The sequence below is a fragment of the Phyllopteryx taeniolatus genome, chromosome 1, assembly GCF_024500385.1.
Source record: "Phyllopteryx taeniolatus isolate TA_2022b chromosome 1, UOR_Ptae_1.2, whole genome shotgun sequence".
Taxonomy (NCBI): domain Eukaryota; kingdom Metazoa; phylum Chordata; class Actinopteri; order Syngnathiformes; family Syngnathidae; genus Phyllopteryx; species Phyllopteryx taeniolatus.
In genome coordinates, this window is record NC_084502.1 from 9,206,019 (window position 1) to 9,229,231 (window position 23,213).

Sequence of the window (23,213 nt, forward strand, 5' to 3'; positions counted from 1 at the left end):
TTTTTTATTTTATTTTAATATTGCTATGCCACGCCCTTCACCAACACTTCCAATGTCATGCTGCAGTGTTATTGCTGATATTTCTAAACCCATATTCAGCAGAAAAATGTCTGGACTGGATCAGAAAGAATGATAAATCTGTGAGCTATGCAAAATCTTTTGTTACACATGCCAGATACTGTCCCTATCTGATGAAGTGCAACTGGAAAAAGACATTGACAGTGCATTCTAGCTGATCAGTATTGAAGCGGTAACGTTTTCTTCATTTGACAGCATCACTGTCATCTATCCTTCCACTTCTCGCTCGCCGCTTGTCCTCACTACGGTCACGGGTGAGCTGGAGCCAATCCCAGTTGATATTTGGGAGATCGGCGGTGTACACAGTAGACTGGTTTTCAGACAATCACAGGGCACATTAAGACAAACAAGCATTCACACTCACATTCACGCCTAAGGACAATTAAGAGTCTTCAAGGAATCCACACTAGCACAGGGAAAACAACCTATCTCCAAACAGGAGGACCTGAGCTAAGATTTGAACCCAGAACCTTTGATCTGTGAGGCAGACGTTCTACACACTCTACGCACTCAGAAAGATAGCAATATTTATGCCAGTCGTACCAATCATTTGTGCTTTCAAGCCTGAAAAAAACAAAATGTTACAAAGGGCCCCATTGCCCCACGCAACAGAGAGTGGACAGGGAGAACAGACATTCTGTCCAAAATCATTACTTTGTCATTTGTACGACTATTCTGTATTTAGTGTAGAACGTGTATATTGGACCCCTTTTCTCAGGACCAAAAGGGTAAAGATATATTTCCAAGCAAATCTAAGAGACAAAGTTCTAATTATATACTATAATTATTATAAGAACATTACATAAGGTTGGCTTGGCTATGTTTTGGCGAGTCATTTATATGAACATCCAGCCAGCAACAGTATTAAGTTGTAATAGTGTAAAAGCCTGACGCCATATGATCTAATGGGGATGATTATATACGACATTACATAATGCTGTATTATAATATCCAAAGGTTCCATATTTGTGTCTATGTGGCCAGATTGAGTGTGGTGTTAAGACGCCAAGCCAGGGAGGGGAGAACAACAGATTAGTGAGTCTCTCTCTCTCTTTCACTCTCTCTCTTTCAGCCTGGCGCTGGAGAACAGGAGGAGGAGGCTGCACTGCGCTGCTGCCGGATCGGTTCGTTTCGGTTTGGAGCTGGACTTTTGCGCTTTTCCTCCAGTGCGCCTTTTCCTTGCGCGCCCTCGGACAACATGGTGTCATCATCGCCATCATCATGACTATTTCTATCGTTTTCATCAGCATCAGACACGCACTTTTACTTTGTTGTTCCTCGCATCATTGGATCACAAGGAAAGCTCCTTAAAATAACATTTACAAAGCTCTGGCATCGTTTTCCGCTGAGATTTTATTGGTCGTTGTTATTTTAAGTACGTGAGAAGATGGATCTGTCAAATATCCTGCTCAGCACTCTGGCTCTGCTCCTTGTCGGAGGGGATCTCTTCACCAGGTGAGATGAGCATTAATTTTACAGGTGTCCAGTTATATTTGAGCTGTGGGTGGGAGAGTTTGCTGTTTTCTGTTAGTACAGAGTGCGTCAATTATTCAATATGTGGGAAAAGTTGGACACAGCCTAGCAGAAACCAAAGCAATGCATATGAGATGAGAACATTTTGACCCTAGTGAAGATAAGCGGAATGGAAGATGAATGAATGAATGAATGAATATATATATTTATTTATATATATATACATATATATATATATATATATATATATATATATATATATATATAAAACGTTTACACACCCCTGTTGATATTCCAGGTTTTTGTGATTTAAAGAAATGAGACCAACAAAAATCTCAAAACAGTATATCCTGTACAACTTCATTGAAAAAAAAAATATATATATATATAGTCGAGAGGGGAAGTAAAAAAAACAAAAAACGTGAAAACATGGTTGCACTCATTATAAATGATGGGATGTGTTTGTGTTCAGAATTATGCAGCCATATTAAAACTCATGCTAAATGTGATTTAGCACACACCTGCCACAATTTAAAGTGTTTCTGATGATCCGTAAATAAAGTTTAGATGTTCTAGTAAGTTTTTGCTGACATGTTTTTGCTTTCTAGCAGAAGCCTGAAGGTTTTGTGCTAACACTGCTATTTAGAACTGTTCATAATTCCCTCCACCTTGACTAAGACCCCTGTTCCAGCCGGGGGGAAAAACACAGGCCACAATCATGCGTCACTGGTATGGTATGATGTTCTTTTGGTGATGAGCAGTCTTGTGTTTGCACCAAACATAAAATTTCAAAGTATAGCCTAAAAGTTCACCCTAGGTTTCAGTGAACCATAACCCATGTATCCACATATCTGAAAGATTTCATGTGTGTTTTTGTTAAAATGTTACACCAAGATTGAATGAACTTTTTGGGCATAATTCCTAAAGGTATTTTTGCTCCAAACACATGACTGCTCATCACCAAAAGAACATCATACCTACAGTGAAGCATGGTGGTGGCAGCATCATACTATATGGCTATAGCTTTCTTTTCAACAATTGAGTCGTACAGGTTAGAGGTCACATTAATTAATGAAAGTTTGGATAGGATTCCCCTTGTTGTTGTTTTTTTATATCACAAAACCAGGCATTTAAACAGGTGTGTAGACTTTTTATATCCACTGTATGCATATAGTATGAATGTGAACAAAAAGCAAGAATAGGCAGTGACACACGCACACACGCACGCACACATACATATCGTGTATCATATACTGTCCTGTCATAACTGTCATTTGTACCTTTAATTGAACTCACTTGCACAAAAGTACCAGCAGTGTGCTTTACTTCTGTGCCAATGGACTCAATGACACAATTTGCATAATGCATATGCATAGAAGGAGGTGACTTGTTTGTTATGGAGATGAATGTCAAATGAGGTGGGCAGGTGCACCTGTGTGTGGCGGCTCACAATGACACTTAACGTCCACCCGCCTATCCGGACCTGGTCAATAGGGGTCAAACATTAGGTGATGGAACAGAACACGCCTCTATCGTGTAAATAGCTCACTGGAGGTTTCACAACTTTACCTGATTGGAAGATATGTGCTGAGTTGAGAAATGAAGGGGTTATATTCGAACCTGAAGGTACCATAGCCACCAAACTAGAGCCCTACCAAGGTGTAAATACAGTATCTTTATATTTACAACATATTTGCAGCTATGGCCTCGTGTGCCCCTCGTGAGACTAGATGATTGCTGCAAATACGTAAAAAAAAAACGGTGAACCTTGTTAAAGCCAAATTCCTTGTGTGTTTTGGACATACTTGGCAAATAAAGATGATTCTGATTCTGATTCTGATTCTGATTCTGATTCTGATTACACCATATATGAGGTAATTCTATTGCACTCCCATGTCTTATTAGTTTGAATTTACATAAATGTGTTCTTAAGACATCCTGAACACAAACCATTATGGTCTTGTCAGATGGGTAAGAGTATGCCGCGAGATTTAATGAAAATAATGTACTACTGGTCTATGTCAGCTATATAATTCAACAGCAGCACCAAATTGCTGTTTTATTCTACATTGAATGACCCAGCATAACCCCACATGCTGTAAGAGAGTACTTAAAAAAAACAATCTGATCTAAGCCCTCACGAGAGCCAAATTCTTGGAATAAAAAAACAATCAATTGAGCTGCAATTTCCCCATAGGGTCGCATAATGAATTGTGTCAAGGGCCTCATACAGTATTTGGTTGAATTTGGTCAAAACACTGCTTTTGGCCTTTTGGCTGTTTCGCTGTCAGTTGATCTTTTGTTTATTTTTTCCTCTCTCCATCCAGTCACTATATTATTTTCTTCCCAGTACAATGCAGTGTAGGCTGTGCTTCTTCCACCTCATTGTGTGTCAACTCTCTTGCTCTCGGACACACACGCTTAACGTTGCAGCCTGCCCGCATCACTACAACCGCCCACCCATCTGAGAAAATAATGACTCGCTCTCGCTCCTCCGTTCCACCAAAGTTGCTTGTGGCTAAAGTTAGGCCTTTGCTACCTTTTGCTATCCAGGTTGGTCTTTGCTGATTAGCTGTCACTCTCACCTTTTGATTCACCACCCCAAGTCTGCATCTATCCATCCATCCATCCATCCATCCATTTTCTGAGCCGCTTCTCCTCACCAGGGTCGCGGGCGTGCTGGAGCCCATCCCAGCTGTCATCGGGCAGGAGGCGGGGTACACCCTGAACTGGTTGCCAGCCAATCGCAGGGCACATAGAAACAAACAACCATTCGCACTCACAGTCATGCCTACGGGCAATTTAGAGTCTCCAATTAATGCATGTTTTTGGGATGTGGGAGGAAACCAGAGTGCCCGGAGAAAACCCACGCAGGCACGGGTAGAACATGCAAACTCCACACAGGCGGGGCCGGGGATTGAACCCGGGTCCTCAGAACTGTGAGGCCGACGCTCTAACCAGTCATCCACCGTGCCGCCAGTCTGCATCTAATAATAGATTATTCATGTTGGATGATGCAAGGAATATTGTAGAGAACAGAATCTGGAGAGATAATTCAGAGTGCATTATCCATGTTAAATCAGTAGACAGGTGAGGATGTGATTGATGTTGGTTATACTGTAGAATAGCTTTATGATGCCCCCCCCATCATCATATTGGCGTGTCTCTGGTGAAGGCATGGCAGTGTAGATGCTTTACAGAGCTACGGATGTACACCAGAACAGCAAAAAATAGGAGACAGCAAAGAGCATTTCATCGGATTTAACATCAGTTTAACAAGTTTTAACAGGTTTTGACTCTACGGAGAACCGTGGGATGACCAGTCAGAGCAAAATGCTGTAAGCTGATCATTAAGCATACACACAATATTTTCAGCCAGGAGCTTTTTCTTCATGTTTATTGTCGTCAATTTGTCTTCTGTGTTCTTTATCATAAATTTATGTACCGTTTGTATCTCAGTGTTATGGTAATATGTGATCTATTTGGGCAAGGGTGGGTATCAGGGAAGAACCAAATTCCCAATTTCAGTGTTGAGCCGAAAAAGTTTGCAAACCCCAATATACAAGGAACTTAGAGGTCCAATAAACAAGCAACGTGTGCGAATTGTAAAATATTATATCCGGATTTGATGCCTTGATCAGTGTTTCAAGTTTAAAAATAGATATTTTGATTGTGCCTTATTTACTGTAATTTCTCATGTATAATGCGCACCCATGTATAATACGCACCCCCAAAATTGACCTAAAAATTCTGGAAAATCCTTCTCCCCTTATATAATGCATTTTTACAACTCAAATTCCAATGAAGTTGGGACGTTTTGTTAAACATAAATAAAAACAGAATACAATGATTTGCAAATCATGTTCAATCTATATTTAATTGAATACACTACAAAGACAATGTATTTAAAGTTCAAACTGATAAACTTTATTGTTTTTAGCAAATAATCATTAACTTAGAATTTTATGGCTGCAACACGTTTTCAAAAGCTGGGACAGGTGGCAAAAAAGACAGAAAGTTGAGGAATGCTTATCAAACACCTGTTTGGAACATCCCACAGGTGAACAGGGTAATTGGGAACAGGTGGGTGCCATGATTGGGTATAAAAGGAGCTTCCCTGAATTGCTCAGTCAATCACAAGCAAAGATGGGGCGAGGTTCACCTCTTTGTGAACAAGTGCGTGAGAAAATAGCCCAACAGTTTCAGGACAATGCTCCTCAACGTACAATTGCAAGGAATTCAGGGATTTCATCATTTATGGTCCATAATATCATCAAAAGGTTCAGAGAATCTGGAGAATGTAAGCGGCAAGGCCGAAAACCAACAATGAATGCACTGCATCAAAAACCAACATCAATGTGTAAAAGATATCACCACATGGGCTCAGGAACACTTCAGAAAACCAATGTCAGTAAATACAGTTCAGCGCTACATCCGTAAGTGCAACTTAAAACTCCACTATGCAAAGCAAAAGCCGGCGGTGTTTCTGGGTTGTTGATAACCCAGAAACGCCGCCGGCTTCTCTGGGCCCGAGCTCATCTAAGATGGACTGATGCAAAGTGGAAAAGTGTTCTGTGGTCCAACGAGTCCACATTTCAAATTGTTTTTGGAAATTGTGGATGTAGTGTCCTCCGGGCCAAAGAGGAAAATAACTTTCCAGACTGTTATGGATGCCAAGTTCAAAAGCCAGCATCTGTGATGGTATGGGGCTGTGTTTAGTACCAATGGCATGGGTAACTTACACATCTGTGAAGGCACCATTAATGCTGAAAGGTACATACAGGTTTTGGAGAAACATATGCTGCCATCCAAGCAACGTCTTTTTCATGGACGCCCTTGCTTATTTCAGCAAGACAATGCCAAACCCCATTCTGCACGTGTGTACAAGAGCATGGCTTCGTAGTAAAAGAGTGCCTGCCTGCAGTCCAGACCTGTCTCCTATTGAAAATGTGTGGCGCATTATGAAGCGTAAATACAACAACGGAGACCCCGAACTGTTGAACAGCTGACGCTGTACATCAAGCAAGAATGGGAAAGAATTCCACCTACAAAGCTTCAACAATTAGTGTCCTCAGTTCCCAAACGTTTATTGAATGTTGTTAAAAGAAAAGGTGACGTAACAAAGTGGTAAACATGACCCTGTCCCAGCTTTTTTGGAATGTGTTGCAGCCATAAAATTCTAAGTTAATGATTATTTGCTAAAAACAATCAGGTTTATCAGTTTGAACATTAAATAGCTTGTCTTTGTAGTGTATTCAATTAAATATAGGTTCAACATGATTTGCAAATCATTACATCTAGTTTTTATTTATGTTTAACACAACGTCCTAACTTCATTGGAATTGGGGCTGTACAATGTATGATTTTGCTTCTACCCATATGATCAAAACATAAAGTATCTGCATTTTATTTTATTTTTGTTTTTTCAAAGAATTATTCTGAAGTTAAGCACTTCATTTGAACACATAATACTTGCTTTTTATTTACTTGCTCTTCTTTTACAATTTACAGCCCTACTTTTAATTAGTAAATGAGAAAACACACAGTTGTGCTCATATGTTTGATTACCCGGGGAGAATTTGTAAGATGGGTACAATTTTTTAAAGAAAACATGAAGGGCCAGGCGAAACACATTTAATTTTATTTTAATGGGATTCCAATTAAACTCTCAAGCATTTCAGAAAAGCATTATCATCAAACAAAACATAACCATAAAGAAATTAATGATGGTTGTTGTTCATCCATCCATCCATTTTCTTTACCGCTTCTCCTCACTGGGGTCGCGGGCATGCTGGAGCCTATCTGGGCAGGAGGCGGGGTACACCCTGAACTGAGTGCCAGCTCATTGCAGGCCACATAGAAAGAAACAACCATTCGCACTCACATTCACACCTACGGGCAATTTAGAGTCTTCAATCAACCTACCACGCATGTTTTTGGGATGTGGGAGGAAACCGGAGTACCCGGAGAAAACCCACGCAGTCAACCTCCGTGCCACCGGTTGTTGTTCCACATCCCGGTCACCGGCTCTTCCGGCTCCTTCCCTCAGGTAGACGCTACCGATCAATGCAAACTAGAACTAGTAGACATTCCAACAGCTTCTTCCCTCTTGCAATATACTTCTTAAACAGCTAACCTACAAATCTATTGCAACATGCTGCCAATTTTTTTGTCCGAGTTTTCTGTCACATTTCTGTCGGGCCAATTATATATTACTCACTCACTCCCTCACTGTAGTAGTCTTGCCACGCTGCACTATTTGCATATCTGTTGTTGACCAATACTGGCCACTCATGCCAGAGTAGCATCCGCTCCTTTGCACACTGATTGAGGAGTATCTGCAACATTTGCACAATCAACATTGTCCCAGATTATCGCGCTACTCGCTTGAAGTCTCGGCGCCCTTTGCACAATGGTCATTGCACCGGACTATTGCTATATTAGTCATTCGAACTGCTCTAAGTGCTAAAGGACTGCATCTTTTTGCACAAATGTAAAAAAAAAATAAAAAATAATTTGTGTCGGCATTACCAGATAGCTACCAACCATTTATTGCTCAGTGACTGTTTTTCTCAATGTCTTTATGTCTCAAAATATTTCTCTGTCAATTGACTGTCTGTTGTCGTACTAGAGCGGCTCCAATTACCGGAGACAAATTCCTTGTGTTTTTTGGACATACTTGGCAAATAAAGATGATTCTGATTCTGATCAGTCATATTTAAAAAAAACAATATTTCACAAATTCTGCCAGGGTATGTAAACTTATGAGCGCAACTGTACATATTGTGCAGTCATACGTACACCTGTCACATCGGAATGAAAGTGTACGCTAAACATTTTTCATAGCCTCTAGGTGGCGCTGGCATATTATAATGAAAGTGTACACCTTTCTCATAACCTCTATCTGGCGGCGGCATATTGAAATGAATGTGTACCGCTTTTTCATACCCTCTAGATGGCGGCATATATTTATAAAATGGCAAAGTTTTTTGTTTTTTTTAAATTAATTTCCCCTATACCTATGTATAATGGGGGGGGTGCATTATATACGAGAAAATACAGTAATTCACCAGTTAGCCAAATCATGTGAAAACTGCAGGGCAGAGCCACAAACGTTTCTAGGAAGGTGGTGCAAGTGTTGGTGCAAAAGCCAAAGTAGCAACATTCTGGGGTGGTTATTGATTTGGGCGACATTCTCGCCCACCAACAACCCCCCCTGTAGATGAATGGATTTGCAATGTAAAGTTGCCCCTTATGTTTTTTGGGGGACCGGTTTTGATAGGCAAAACATTTTGGGCAGTACCCACCCCTCTTGTTGCAGCATGTCAATTCACAATCCCTAAATGAATAGGCTGACTCACCCATCTGTTATAGTGCAGTATTGGGCACGAAAGTTCACTCTGCTTTTTTTGAAGGAGCCCTGGCGCGTCTCCCCCGTCCTGCCGCTTGTCCAAGCAACCATACGTGTTAAATATGTCCATGTTTTGGAGGACACACAGGACACAACTCTTCGCGCACTTTAAACAAACCGTCAGTGATTATTTTTAGATATAAAAATCGCTGTTGTTTGTGTACTTTTGTAGACCTAGCATGCATTGCGGTGCGCAATGCTGCACTTTCTTCCATAATATGGACGTTCATAATTTTCATTTAAGTGTGTTTATATCACCTGTAGTTTGTTGAATGTGTGTCTTAAGTAACTGTCAATTTCAATTTTTGTTGCAGGTTAACATGTAACCGTGACTGTGACTTGTGTGCGATCCTGGTCAGACTATCGCTTATGAAGCAGAGGTTTGCATTAGCTGGCCGGTCAGCGGGCTATGCAAGCATGCTCTTCCGAGTAACGTGACATTTTCTCCTCCTTCTACATCTTGGAGGAGTCGGCGGTGCCAAGACACTATTTGCGGTGCCCGCACGATCTGCAGTGCGCATATGCAATAAGCTACACTACACTAGTACTTATCCCTAACGTTAACCTTATTCACAGCAGACTTTTCGTGTAAGGAATCGCATCGGTACATATGTATTTTGTCCTTTTCGTCCTACTGTTGTTGTCGTAGCTCGCTATCAAAGATGGCCGACCTGTCGTGCATGCACACCTCAGATAGTGCAGGCACCCATGGTGCCATGATGGTTTGACCCCAAACTTGCTACAATATTGCTCAAACCATCATGTAATTAACCCGTAGTTCTGCTCGTAGATATCACAGCATACATAGGGAGCCCGCTATCCTGATTTTCGGGTTTGGTCACCTGATGGTCACAATGCAAGCGCGAGGGCGCTTGTGACATCAATTTCATTTGCCAGCAGAGGGTGATATTGCCCAACATGGCTGGCCCCTGGGATCGGTGAAATATGTATTTAGCTGTTTCATTTCTCTTCCACAAATGCAATATTACTCAGAATAATATGTTTAAACTAGTGTGGGCACATAAAACATTTTATTCTTGACCAATAAGATTTTGCGTTTCCTTCTCCTTTCATGGCGAACAATCCGTGGAAGCGCCACAAAGTTCTGTCTGCCATTGAGTGGTGAACGGCATAACTACAACTTATAATTCATCGTGGATGGTGGAGGATGCATTTTTACAATGTTAAAAAAATGAATTGAAGGGTCATTCTTCTCTGGCTGCTGTGAAGGGACTTGCAGGTTTTTCATTTCTTGGCACCTTTCAGGATTCTTGTCGATGTAAAAATAAAAGCTGTGATGCTGTGATTGAAGTCCAAATATGAATATTATATGAGAAAGTACATACCTTCCAGGCAGCATTTTTTTTCGTCCTCATAACATACTACTACTAAAAACAATAATGTGCTAATCTTGGTAATAATAAAAAAAAACTATGTATAATATATACACTTGATCCCACTTTCCAGCAGATAATTGTTTTTGACCAAGGAGTCTGAAGTCTACATTTAATTGTTTCCACATGAGCTTTTCCTACATTTCCTTCCTGAGAGGTAAACAAATATGCTGCAATCAACATATCAAATGCCTCTAAGAGATACATTTGAGTGCAAAAACGTTATTTTGTAATGTGCTTTATTAAAAGGAGGCCGTTTTTTTTTTATTGAGCTAGTAGTAACATTTAAATGCCAAACATCTGAAACGTTACTGGAGCACTTATTTATTTTATACATAAATACTGTAGAAGTAACTCTTTAGCGACATACACACGTTTTTTTTTTTTGATTCATGCAATTGGATTATTTATTCATTTGCACACTGCTCAACTAACTGCCAATAAAATTAAAGAGTGTCTCCAAGTGAGGATCAGGGGCCTGCTTTTGTGTTACTAGATGTGCCGCCGTCTACAGTAAATCTAATTAGGTCTCAAAGCTTTTGCTGTACCGCACATCAAATTCATTCAAAGATGTTGGCTGACACACCGAGACGGGGGTGAAGATCCCGGCGTTGAAAGAGAGGAAGAGGGGAAGAGAGGAAATCGACTCTCTGAATTGTTTGTCACGGATGGAAGGGTGCAAACGTTTAATGCAACTCCCCTGGAGAGCAAATGTGTCTTTGAAGAGCATCTACGTGTATTCCCTTTTGCTCAGCTGTACAGTTCCAAGCAAAAGGTTTGAACACGCCTTCTCATGCTATAAAAGGATTTTGAAGGTTTAATTTGAAATCTGCTCCTGTGTACACAAAATAATTTTAGCTTTTGCACTTTGTTCTCATATGGAAACTGAGTCATGAAATCAAAACCTAATCAGGATTTTTTTGGCCACTGTTACACCCCTAATGGAGATATGTTTACTCTTGATTTTTTGTTTTGTTTCATTTCTAAAATACAGTAGGTTGAATCTTTTCTTTTTAGGAACATGCAACATAAATGTTTTTTTTCAATTTTTATTTAAAGAAGTTAAGGATGCAAACGAGTGCAACGATAGGAGTTTGAACACTTGGAATTATTAGGCTAAAAAAAAAAAACACAGTTATTTGTTTGCCCTGCACTGATTTTCTTGTTCGTGTAATGTCGTTTCAAAGGAGTTAACAATTTTGATGTACTGTACCAAATGTCTTTGTACTGAAAAAAAATAAATAAATCTGAAACTTCAAAGTGACAGAAACCCATTCCCAAACCTGATTCGTAGTCTTTGTATAGCAAACCATTCAGTGAAGTCAGCTGACATTGTGAATTAATTTTTGAACTAGCAAGGTCTGAAATGTAATTGCAAAATACATCTTTTATTTTTTCATATCTCTGCTAGATTCGAGTTTGTCTTTGTCAAGTGTCAATAATGATGAGCCACAGTAGATGCACAAGAAAAACGAATGGCTCGTGCCATTGACAGCTATAGAAGGCAAATATCCATGTTAAATGGTGGTGATGCTGGCAGTGATGGATTATAATACATTGTTAGCATAATAGCACAATTGCCCAAGTCATTTTTAACACGAAGTCACAAATTGAATGAAAAATACCTATGAGCTTGTTAACAAAGTTTTTTTTTCTTTATGTCTGTGGGGATTCTCAGTCATCCAGGTCATGCCAATCTGCAAATCTTGACTCTTCTTCTTCTTCTTAAATTTGTTGTGTTTTTTCTTGTTTTCCACAAACGTTCAAATGTGACCTTGGCAATGACATGCAGCCTGAAATACCTTTGATCCCAGTTCAATTGCTCCTTACGAGTTGGTCTTGGCCTGTTTGACCTTGTCGTGTAATAACACTCTCCTGCCAAGGAAAAAAAAAAAAAAAAAAAGAAAAGAAACATGCTTCATTTCCACATTTAGAAGTGACCATTTGTGAACACAATCCAGGAGTCACACAGTGATGAATTAATTTGCACAATGATCCCATTTATTTCAGACATGGCAGTGATTGCCAAGCTAAAAATACCGCTGCTGCTGCTGATACAAAATGGCTTCACTCAGCGAATGATGGTAGGAGGAATACCATTTTAGTTGCTGTTCACGTGGATGAATGATTACAGATACTTTCTCTGTATGCCTTTATAAAATGGGAAAGTCACGCTTCCATGTAGCTGCAGGTGCAATGCTGCGAAGGTGCCTTTCATCAAACGTTACGACCTTCTCCCAAAGGTCACAGCGTGGTTTTGCATTCGATGAAGGCCTCATGCATCTATTTCACTGTCAATGCCGACACGGGACGCTCTGCCTGTTATGAATGTCAGCCTTACGTTCTCTTGCATTTATTTTCTGCAAGTCGTCTTGTATCAAAGTCAATCTTTGGTGAAAGGTCTTCGCATTGAGTGAAAACTCATTATTGAATATGTGCCTCTCGTGACAGGGTGGAGGAGACTTGACATTCTGTCAAGTGCAATAAGATGCAGAGTGTGCTGTTTATATGCAGGAGACGTGGCGTCCCTCTTCACAGGATTCAAGTTTTAGGAGTGCAAAACTGTCACCTAGTGGTGTTGCAGCTGTACTGCGCTAAAATGGCACACCATAACTGGTATCTGACTGTGTGTGAGCAAACATGTTCTGTGAATCTATTGAATGGAAGATGTACAGAAATTACAGGACAGTATATTTTATGAAGCAAATATATGACCAAAGTATAGCATTATTATAATGACTAACACATTTAGAAAAGAATATTAAAATAAAAGAAAAACATGTAGAATTGTAAACAATTTGACATGGCTGAAATGATGAATTTCCAAGCATTTCAACGTGTGCCCTATAAAATGTAAAGTTGAATATTTCAATTTCAAAGTATTTTTTGAAAAAATGTAATAAGGTTTTTTCTTTAAAAAAAACACACACAAAACAGATCAACGTTTCAGAGCGGTTACATCTTTAAATCCAACTGCAGGGGAAAATATACAGTTGCTATATGTTCAGACAGACGGGCATCCAAAAAGGAGCACTTGAAGTCAGAACGGAATGTAAAAATCCCCCAAAACCTGACGAACTTCAGCTTTATTATTTGTTTTTCTTGTAAGCAGTTTTTTTTTTTCTTCACACGTGAGTGGAAAACTATTCAAGATTGCTGTGCTTGCGCTTTCTTTGTCTCCTCCAGGGCCATGCTGAGTGACATTGGGGACTATGTAGGTACAGACATTGAAATATCCTGGTTGCCTAATCTGGACGAGCTCATGAAAGGCTATGCCAGAAACTTTCGCCCTGGGATAGGAGGTGAGTATGAGATCTACTCCTCGTGGCATTGGATTGCATTTCATCCCCCGACATTTACAGCCATCCTTAGCATAATTTAAATTTAGATATTCTAACCTGCATTTTTTTTTTACGTGTCATTATTCGGTGAGATGCATTCCTTACACCTTCTGTATTTAGTGGACATAAAAAAGTGGCTACAGTGTTGTTGAGGATAAGAGCAAAATGCACTTTTGTTAAGAATGGCTGCAAGATGCGAACCATCCAATGACCACACAGATAGATTTCTCAATCTCACAGCTTAACTCAGTCGTGCAAAGGTGGACATGTGGGGCATGTACTGCACAGTGACCATCATCATGCAGCATCCTGTGCTCAATGCAGATTGATGAATGGAACATTACAAATACTACAAATAATTTTTAAAAAAATCAATAAAATCAATAAATAAAATGAAGCAGTGTTCTGCGGTGTTGACCATTCAGGAATCAAGTCTGTTGTGTACTGCCATTCCCCTCATTCAAGTCACATACGGTAGCTAACCTAGAACTCCATGTCACAAACACAGATTCACAAATATAGATTGCTTTGGAACATGATACGGACATAATATTCATGATACCAATAATGCAAGGGTGTCCAAACATTTTCCTCCAAAGACCACATGCAGAAAAATCCAAGAATGCAAGTGCCACTTGCCTTTAATTTATTTAAGCACGGTAACGCAATCTACCAAGCAATTTTACTGTACATTGTCTATAATTTGTAGTTATTAAAAAAAACAAAAAACTTTGGTGTGGCCCACAGCCCTGTAACCCACGAGAATAGATCCACCCCTGGATTGTGTTAATCTCTACGTTTATTACCAAAACATTTTGCAATCTCTAGTAATTTTTCTAAGATCATTAACTAGACCTTGACAAGGAGCAGAAAGAGGAAAAAACTATTTTTGCTTATTAACTGTATTCACCGTAATGAAGAGAAAGGTTACTATTTTAGTTGTAAATAGTTTATTTGCATTTTGCATATCGTTAACCTAATATAAATGTAAAAAGTACCAATGTGCTTGCTAAAAAATGTTTTTTCCTTCTGTCTGTGTAGATTGTCATTCATCCAGGTCAGAATAATCCAGAAAAGTTGAACCGTGGCAACTGGACTCTAGTTGTTTGTTTAATTAGTTGTGGTTTTTTAAAAATGTTTTCTGAACATGTCAAAAAATGACTTGGAAATTATGCAATTAGGCTGACAATATCTAGAAAATATCTGTATATACAATATACAGATGTAATATACAATATCTGTATATTACCAATGTTTTTTGTAGTAGTAGTTATAGTTGTAGTAATCTTGAATGGGGATTGTGAGTGTTGCAATCCCTCCACTTTTTTGACACTCACACCTTTCACACTGCCCTCCCACCATTAAAAAAAAAAGGGACACAGGCCATGTCAAATGTTATTTTGAGTATATGCCACACACCGTGAATAAAGGAAGGCGGACTGCAAATGGCCCCCGGGCCTTAGTTTGGACACCCCTGCAATCATGGAATGGAAAAAGACGCAACAAGGATATGTTGTTATGATGGCGTATATCTTCGAATGCAGGCACGGCACACAGAGCCACTAAGTGGTGCTCAAGCACCTGTCCTTTTGAGCTGGATGAGGAAACTGCCCTTTCTGGGTTCAGGACAAAAGGACAGGTGCTTGAGCACCACCCGTTGGCTATGTGTGCGCACGTGCCGGATCCAGTATAAGCTCGAGTCTGTGCATAAATGCAAATCTTTCCAGTGAATGCATCACAACACTACGCTCTCCTCTGATGACCTTGACATGTACAGTGTAAATCACCTCAATGCATACATGCAGTGTCTGCCCACTGGAGTTTGACTTGCCATTAACAATTGCCGGAAGGAAAGCGTTGAATGGTGGGGAACGGCTATGTATGATTCCATAATGTTCAGCCTAAATGGCCTCTCTGTTATGCATCGCTGAGCTCCCCCGCTAGTTTGTGCCGTCGAGGCTTGCGGGCGTGCTCCATGCTAATCATATGGCAAACTGCAGAGTGCGGACCCAGCCATGTGTGTGTGTGTGTGTGTGTGTGTGTGTGTGTTTGTATACTGTATGTGTGGGATTGCATGGACGGCAGCAGAAGCTTGCCCCGTGTGAGCCCATGAAAGCTCAGCGGTGTTTATGACGGCCCGTGGTGTGATGTGACACTGGATGGTTCAACTGGATAATGCCTAATCTCTGTGCACCGTAGGAGTGTTGGAGACATGGGAGGGAAATACATGTGTGATGTAGTAGTGTGTGCGTGAGTTTGTGTGTATGTGTCTGCGTGCATATGTGTGTATGTTTGCTTTTCTCTTCTCACTTCTCCCCCTGCAGGTCCACCCGTGAACGTGGCCATGGCGATCGAAGTGGCCAGCATCGATCACATCTCTGAAGCCAACATGGTAAAGTTGAGCCATTCCCTGGAAAAAAATCAACCCACAGCAAAGACCACAGATTTTCTATTTTCGTAATCCTGATTTATCCTTCTTGAGGGCTTGGAAGCAGATAGCGTGGATACATTTGACAGATTGCCACATTGTTGTTTCATCACTTAATATGTTGAGTGGTAAAAAAAAGAAGTCAAACCTGTTTGAAGAACTGCATTCATACTGGGATTTTATTTTATTGTGTGCATAATAACTGATCACAGTGCGAGTATTTAAGTCACAGGCAGTGGCGGTGCTGCCTCGAATGGCGCTCTGTGCGATGCCCCCGACAGGGTGCCCCCCCAGCCACCTGGGAGGGGAGGAGGGAAGCATTTCCCCCCCTTTCCTCAAAAATAAACAAATGACATGTTCGAATTAAGTAAATTCAAATGATTTTTTTTTCAGTGTACATGCATCAAATACCAACTAGAAAAGATAACCCAAACACACTCCAAATCAAAATGACTTCTTGTGTCTCTTTGTGCATGTGTTTTTGAGCCTTTCTTTTTGGATCTATTAATAATAGACAACTACTACATTTCAGGTTGCTAAGTTAAGATGGCTTTGGGTCAGAATGTAAAAATATGCTACCCAGACAACTGTATACTACTACTACTACTACAAGTTCTTCTTATTATTTGCCAAACATATATTTTCACCAGGATGAACAGTCCTGCAAATTATGGTGAGTTTTTATTTTAATATGAGAAAACCCTCAACGTGGTATATAATGATGAAGAAACATCACAATTTCAAGAAGGTCCTGGAAGGCTTTTTTTGTGACTTTTTATGACTTATTTCAATATTAGGCACCGTCTCACAAAAAGTCTTGTTTTGTACAGTGTTCCCCTGTTATTTGTGACAGAGCACTGCAACAATCCGTGAGTAAATGACACCCCCTCAAAATATTTATAGTTGCCTAGAAATGCCACAAGATGGAGGCAAAGCACTACTATTATCTAAATGAAGCTCTTCAACACACTTCAACATTGTTTTAGCTAAGTTTCCAAAAATAACGGGGGTAGGTTTTAGGGTTCACTGTGACATTTTTAATTCAACGATCATCCTAAAAAAAGGGTTAAGCTGCATAAATTGTTCTAACAACTCTTCTTTATAGTTTGTTGGTGCGTCCATGACTCAGCCTTCATGTTTGTGTGTGGTTGTTGGCAGGAGTACACCATGACCGTGTTCCTGCGGCAGAGCTGGCACGATGACCGCCTGTCCTACAACCACACCAACAAGACGCTGGGATTGGACAGCCGCTTCGTAGACAAGCTTTGGCTGCCCGACACCTTCATCGTCAACGCCAAATCGGCTTGGTTCCACGACGTTACTGTGGAGAACAAACTGATACGCCTGCAGCCCAATGGCGTCATTCTATACAGCAGCCGGTACGGGCAGCATGTTGACCATGAAACAAGTTGAGGTGTTGATAATGTTGGCATTATTTCTCCGCTTTCAAATGTTTGCACTTGAGAAAAAGTCAGTGCACCGACATCCCCTATTTACTGCGCCTCATTATTCATGCCATGAGAGGGGCATAAACACAGTTTCTATGGTAACCTCTGAAGATTTAACTCATTCATCTTGAAGCGGTGGCAGCTTCTGCAACAGCAACGCTGCAGAACCTTACCACTGTCATGAAAGATGCACACGATTTGAGAAGCTGAGAAAATCAAGCGCCGTTTTAACGTTGGACTGACTTTTTGTCTTTGAAAAAACTACAAATGTGTGATGGCTACGGCAGCATTAGATAGTCTTTCATTTGGTGTAAAAATGTAACAATTATTGAGAATAGTTATCAGGTTGTTGATTAATAGAGGCGCTATCCTCCACAGAATTACCTCAACAGTGGCATGTGACATGGACCTGACAAAGTACCCCATGGATGAACAGGAGTGTATGCTTGACCTGGAAAGCTGTAAGCTGCAAATTAAATGCTTTTTTTAAATTTGCCTATATCTTTTCATTTACACATCTTAGAAGGTTCAACTATTGTCTGCATTTATGTCATGGCGGTTCTGTGGCATCGGATGTGGTAGGTCACCTTGGGCAAATGCAATTCAAAATAAGAAAAATACTTAGTAGGCCAAGTACAACAGGTTCCAAACTGTGGTGTGTGCACTCATGAGGGTACTCAAAAACCTTCCAGCGGGTCCATGAGGTTAAAAATGTATTTGGTGAAATAAGTATAAATGTTGAGGCGGCCCTTAGCCTCTGGTTTACGATCCAGACATACGACATTATGAGGTTACAAATGGCGCGCGGCATAAAAATACATTGTTGCACGGCACAAGAAGGCAAGCTCAGTTGCCACAATATTTACACTTTTTTATTTGATAGTTTGAACTTACGTGTAAAAGTGTTGATCATACAAACATTTACTGTAAATATGACTTTACTACTGGGTTAGTGATAGACTATGGCGCGTTCTGACTTGAAAAATCGTTAACATCGCTGCCATACGAATGGAACGCCGATGTTAACCAAGATACATTGTTTGTTTAAAGTGTCCCCCCCCCCCCACAAAATAAAAACGTTTAATGTGAATTTTTCCCCAACAGAATTTATTTTTAACTCAAAAACACGTGAGTAAAATTTTTTAACTCATTTACTGATTTTCTTATTTCCACGACCACTAGTTAACAGGGTTGAACCGATTAGTCGACTAGTCTATGAGTCGACTTTAGTACTCTGCGTCAACGATTAAAGCTTGAAGTCGACTAATCTCGATTCGTGTGGTTTTGACATCCCATCTTCCAATTGGCCAATTTACAGAGGACTTTCGACTTGCCCTTTTGCTTGCGTTGACGGACTAATATAATAATAAGACAACAAATTACTTAGGGGGGCTTTCAAATATTTTAGGGGGGGGTGGGGGTGAAGCTCCCCCAAATTCTTTACCTAGTGATATATTTGTTTATCTTTTGTTCTTTTTTAGATGGTTATTCCTCAGAGGATATTGTGTATCACTGGTCGGAAAGCCAGAGGCACATTCATGGCCTGGACAAACTCGAACTCTCACAATTCACCATCACAGACTATCGGTTTGTCACGGAGATGTTGAATTTCAAATCTGGTGAGTTTCCATCTCAGTCAAGGGTGATTTTTTTTTTGTGTTTTATGCATTTAGTAGTGCTTTGAGTCTCTCCGTTTGAAGTGAGATATTCTTTTGATTGAGTCCTTTTTATTGTTGTATTCTATGTACGGAAGGAATGTTTGAGGCCTGGCTCGGTGCTGAGCCACATAGGAGGATTAGGATAGCAGCTCCAGTACAGTACATAGCACGAAAGCTGCATTCTGCAACATATCTTAAGATCTTACCATTTAAAGCTTTGACTCCACACACAAACAACCAGGCTGAAAATTCCCAGGCATCAGCATGTCTGAAGAACAGCTGTATTTCAACTCATAAGACGTTTTCAAAATTGATAATTACACTCTTCAAAAAATGCAGTTAACAACTGGTTGTCCTTTTCTTCTCAGCGGGAAGATTTCCAAGGCTCAGCCTTCGCTTCGAGCTGAGACGTAACCGAGGAGTGTACATCATCCAGTCATACATGCCTTCCATATTACTGGTTGCCATGTCATGGGTGTCCTTTTGGATCAGCCAATCAGCAGTCCCTGCTCGTGTATCCTTAGGTTGGTATTGGACAAGTCAACAAAAAAAGATTGGTTCAATATTTTACTGGCAGCTTAAAGGACATGACACACAATGATTTACACACCATTAGTTTTCCCATTCATTAATAATTCACTTTGATAGACAGTATCGAGCTACACTACAGTACCTTGAAAACCGCGCATATGATACAGTGACTTACAGGTTTTTTCTTAAGTACAGTTCAATCGTATTTAATTTTTGAGTACAATACATTTGCATTACAATGTTTGAACTGCTTGTTTCTAAACAATGTGGTGCAATTTGCATTTGTTTTATGTTATGGCACAATGACGACTTGGATTTTGCATCATTTTTTTTATTTGATCAATGTCAGTTGTGAAATACATTTAAATGACTCACACATGGTCTTTGTGGCGCAAGCTGGTTGCAGAGCACTGCTGATAAACAACGGCTGGCTCATCTGATGATGGACCTCCAAACATGCGTTCAGTCATATGCACAATATTCTGATTAAATTACTTGTATTGGATTTGTTTCATACATAAAAAAACATGCTCTCCCACAAAGCGTGTTGAAGTGGTGGGCACTTAACTTAAATTAACAATTATTAAAAATAATTAAAGTAAGACGCATCACGGAAAAATTACCTTGTTTTTAGACAATTGTCACTCGTTTCAAGCTAATTTCTACCTGAAATAAGTAGAGCAAAAATTAGTCACACTTTTTTGGGGTATTTACGCACACATGAGCTGCTGTCAGAGCTGTCAGAAGTCCTTACGGAAGAATGCGTTTACACTGAAGTTCTGCAAGCCAGGCGCATAAAGAAAAGACTTGAGAGAGAGAAAGAGAAAATGACCTTAAGTTTCTTGCAAAGGGAATTTCATACTTGAAAGTTGCAAATCTCACTCAGGAGCAAAGTGTTTCTCAAACTGATCCTACTTTAGCTGCCAGTCGAAGAAAACAATAAGTTCAAAACCTAGCTGATGTACATTTGACACAGGTCAAATATCTAGCATCAACACGTCATGTTTTGGCCCAACAGGTATCACGACCGTTCTCACCATGACCACGTTGATGGTGAGCGCCCGCTCCTCCCTGCCTCGTGCATCAGCCATCAAGGCGCTGGACGTCTACTTCTGGATCTGCTACGTGTTTGTGTTCGCTGCACTAATCGAGTACGCCTTCGCTCATTACAATGCTGACTACAGACTCAAAGAGAAAGCCAAGGTGAAGGCCAACAAGCTCGGTTCTGAGGTGAGGAACCCATTCCTGTTCTGTTTTGGCCTATCGGCTGCTGACTGCTGTAGGCAGTATTGTGAGCAATGAGTAGTCCTGGCTTTTAAATCACAGCGCTGTCAGACATCTAACCTTCCGATCTTCAACACCGCTATGGAATTCCATAACCCATAATGGGTAAATAGAAGATTTCCTTATAGGGAGTAATATAACTTTATTATTCTGTTTCCGGTGGCACGGTGGACAACTGGTTAGCACATCTGCCTCACAGTTCTGAGGACCGGTGTTCAAAGCCTGGCCTCGCCTGTGTGGAGTTTGCATGTTCTCCCCGTGCCTGTGTGGGTTTTCTCCGGGTACTCCGGTTTCCTCCCACATCCCTCCAATGCCTTTAGGAAAAGTTAATTTCTGATATACATTTCTGAAGTTAATATGCAATAGCTTAACCCAATAAACTAAACAATTAAAACAGTCACAAATTGGATTAGTATTTAATTTTATACTTTCATAGATACCAGATATCTTTTTCCAGATCTGCACCAAAATAAATGGCATACTTCCTTGTCCTTTGCCTGCATAAAGTCATTGAAATGTGTTAAGTAATTCATCAATCAGCAACAACATTCTCAAAGATCCCAAAAAATTAATGATTCTCAAAGTAGTATGCGGGTTCCCTCTAGTAGTGTGCAAAAGAATTGCTGCCAAACTACAGTTTAGATGTATTTAACTTTTAAATTGAATACATTTGCACTAAATCTTTAAGAACTGTTTGTTTTCAAATATTTGTTTAGGTAACATTTTTATTTCGTTTTTATTTACAGCACATTTTAATGAAATCATTATTTAAAAAATGTTTTAAAATGAATAAATTAATAAATGTTTTTATTTACATTTAGGCCTTCTGCGCAACTGTATTTTAATGTTGTTTCATTGCGGTACCTGGATAGTTCAGTATTTTTCGAGGTGGTACTTTTTCTAGGTGGTACTAAAAAGTTAAGTAAGTTGCAATTCCACCCACCCAAAAAACAACCGAAAATTTCATAAACAAATTCTCAGTTCTTTATTAACGGGACAGGCAATGCTTTCACCTTCATTTGAATGCTGAATATCAAACAACTGTAACAAAAACAAAGTGAACCACTGTTAATATTAAGATGTACAAAAAATAATTTATAATAAAGTTATGTGCAACTTTAGGGGGGATGCCAATTATACGGCTCTAGGTGCATAAACAATAGCTAGTATTCAGACTATTTTGTCTTTGTCCTCAGAGATTGTTTACAAACGTCTCTGTGTGTCCTTGCAGTCCATCGTGAAGAACGGCAAACAGGCCATGGTTCTGTTCTCCTTATCTGTCACCGGTATGAACCAGGGCGTGGTCATTTCCAACCGCCACAGCCGAGCACAGCGTTCCAGCAGCGAGATCCCGGGGGAGGCTGTCTCCGAAGAATCCGAGTCCAGGAGGAGGTCCAGACAGACGAAAGATAGCGAGGAAGAAAAGAAGTGTTGTTCCAAGTGCGTTTGCAAGCCCATTGACGCCGACACCATCGACATCTACGCCAGGGCCGTGTTCCCTTTTACCTTCGCCGTGGTCAATGTGATCTACTGGGTGGCGTATACCATGTGAGAGGGAAGAACAAGAACTTGGATGCCGAAGGCTGCCATCCAGGAAGGACTGTATATATATATATATATATATATACAATACTGCTGGAGCTGTGCCACTTCAACGTTGGCACCTGAAACACACTGCAGGAGACACTAAAATGACTTGAGAGGGAATGATGTGTTCCAGCCTGTGAAAATGGAAGGGAAATTGTGACCTTCAAATCTTAACACAAACAGATGTGTAATGCAAGTATGCAATGTCACATGGTCCTGGACAGCTTTAATAAGTGCATCACCCTGCTCGTGCACCTGCAATGGTGACCCCCCCCACATACACATACAGTATATCCATCAAACGCTTAGACCTGCAAGCCACCATCTGAAGTGGGCCGCGTGTTATCGAAACGCCAACCGAGCAAGTACAACAAGATGAAGTGTTCCTACTACTGCATGGCTGATAACTCTCTCACTCTCTTCTTGCGCCATCACCATCCTGCCCTTTTGCGGCTTATCCCCGTTGTCGTCTGCCACCTGTTTCCTTCCCAACTAACGTTTTTGTTTTGGACGCTGTCTAAAGTGTCTTATCTCATTTTTCAAGTTCTGCCAATTTCGCCATTAAAGGACTTCTTCCACC

The 23,213-nt window shown here is 40.3% G+C and overlaps 1 protein-coding gene across 1 annotated transcript; it reads left to right on the top strand.

The window, feature by feature from the left end:
- The first annotated feature begins 1,144 nt into the window (after positions 1-1,144).
- On the top strand, positions 1,145-23,213 carry gabrd (gamma-aminobutyric acid type A receptor subunit delta). Its single transcript, XM_061769289.1, has 9 exons — positions 1,145-1,533; positions 13,543-13,658; positions 16,022-16,089; positions 17,284-17,504; positions 17,952-18,034; positions 19,055-19,192; positions 19,600-19,755; positions 20,781-20,992; positions 22,278-23,213. Exons 1-9 carry the CDS (start codon positions 1,466-1,468, stop codon positions 22,596-22,598), a joined length of 1,383 nt encoding a protein of 460 aa, XP_061625273.1. The 5' UTR covers positions 1,145-1,465; the 3' UTR covers positions 22,599-23,213.

What these genes read in the sequence shown, in the direction of transcription:
- gabrd (XM_061769289.1), top strand. Translation starts at nt 1,466, where the DNA reads ATGGATCTGTCAAATATCCTGCTCAGCACTCTGGCTCTGCTCCTTGTC. An exon ending in CTTTCGCCCTGGGATAGGAG is followed by an intron (nt 13,659 to 16,021) that starts GTGAGTATGAGA and finishes CTCCCCCTGCAG; the next exon opens with GTCCACCCGTGAACGTGGCC. An exon ending in CCAACAAGCTCGGTTCTGAG is followed by an intron (nt 20,993 to 22,277) that starts GTGAGGAACCCA and finishes GTGTCCTTGCAG; the next exon opens with TCCATCGTGAAGAACGGCAA.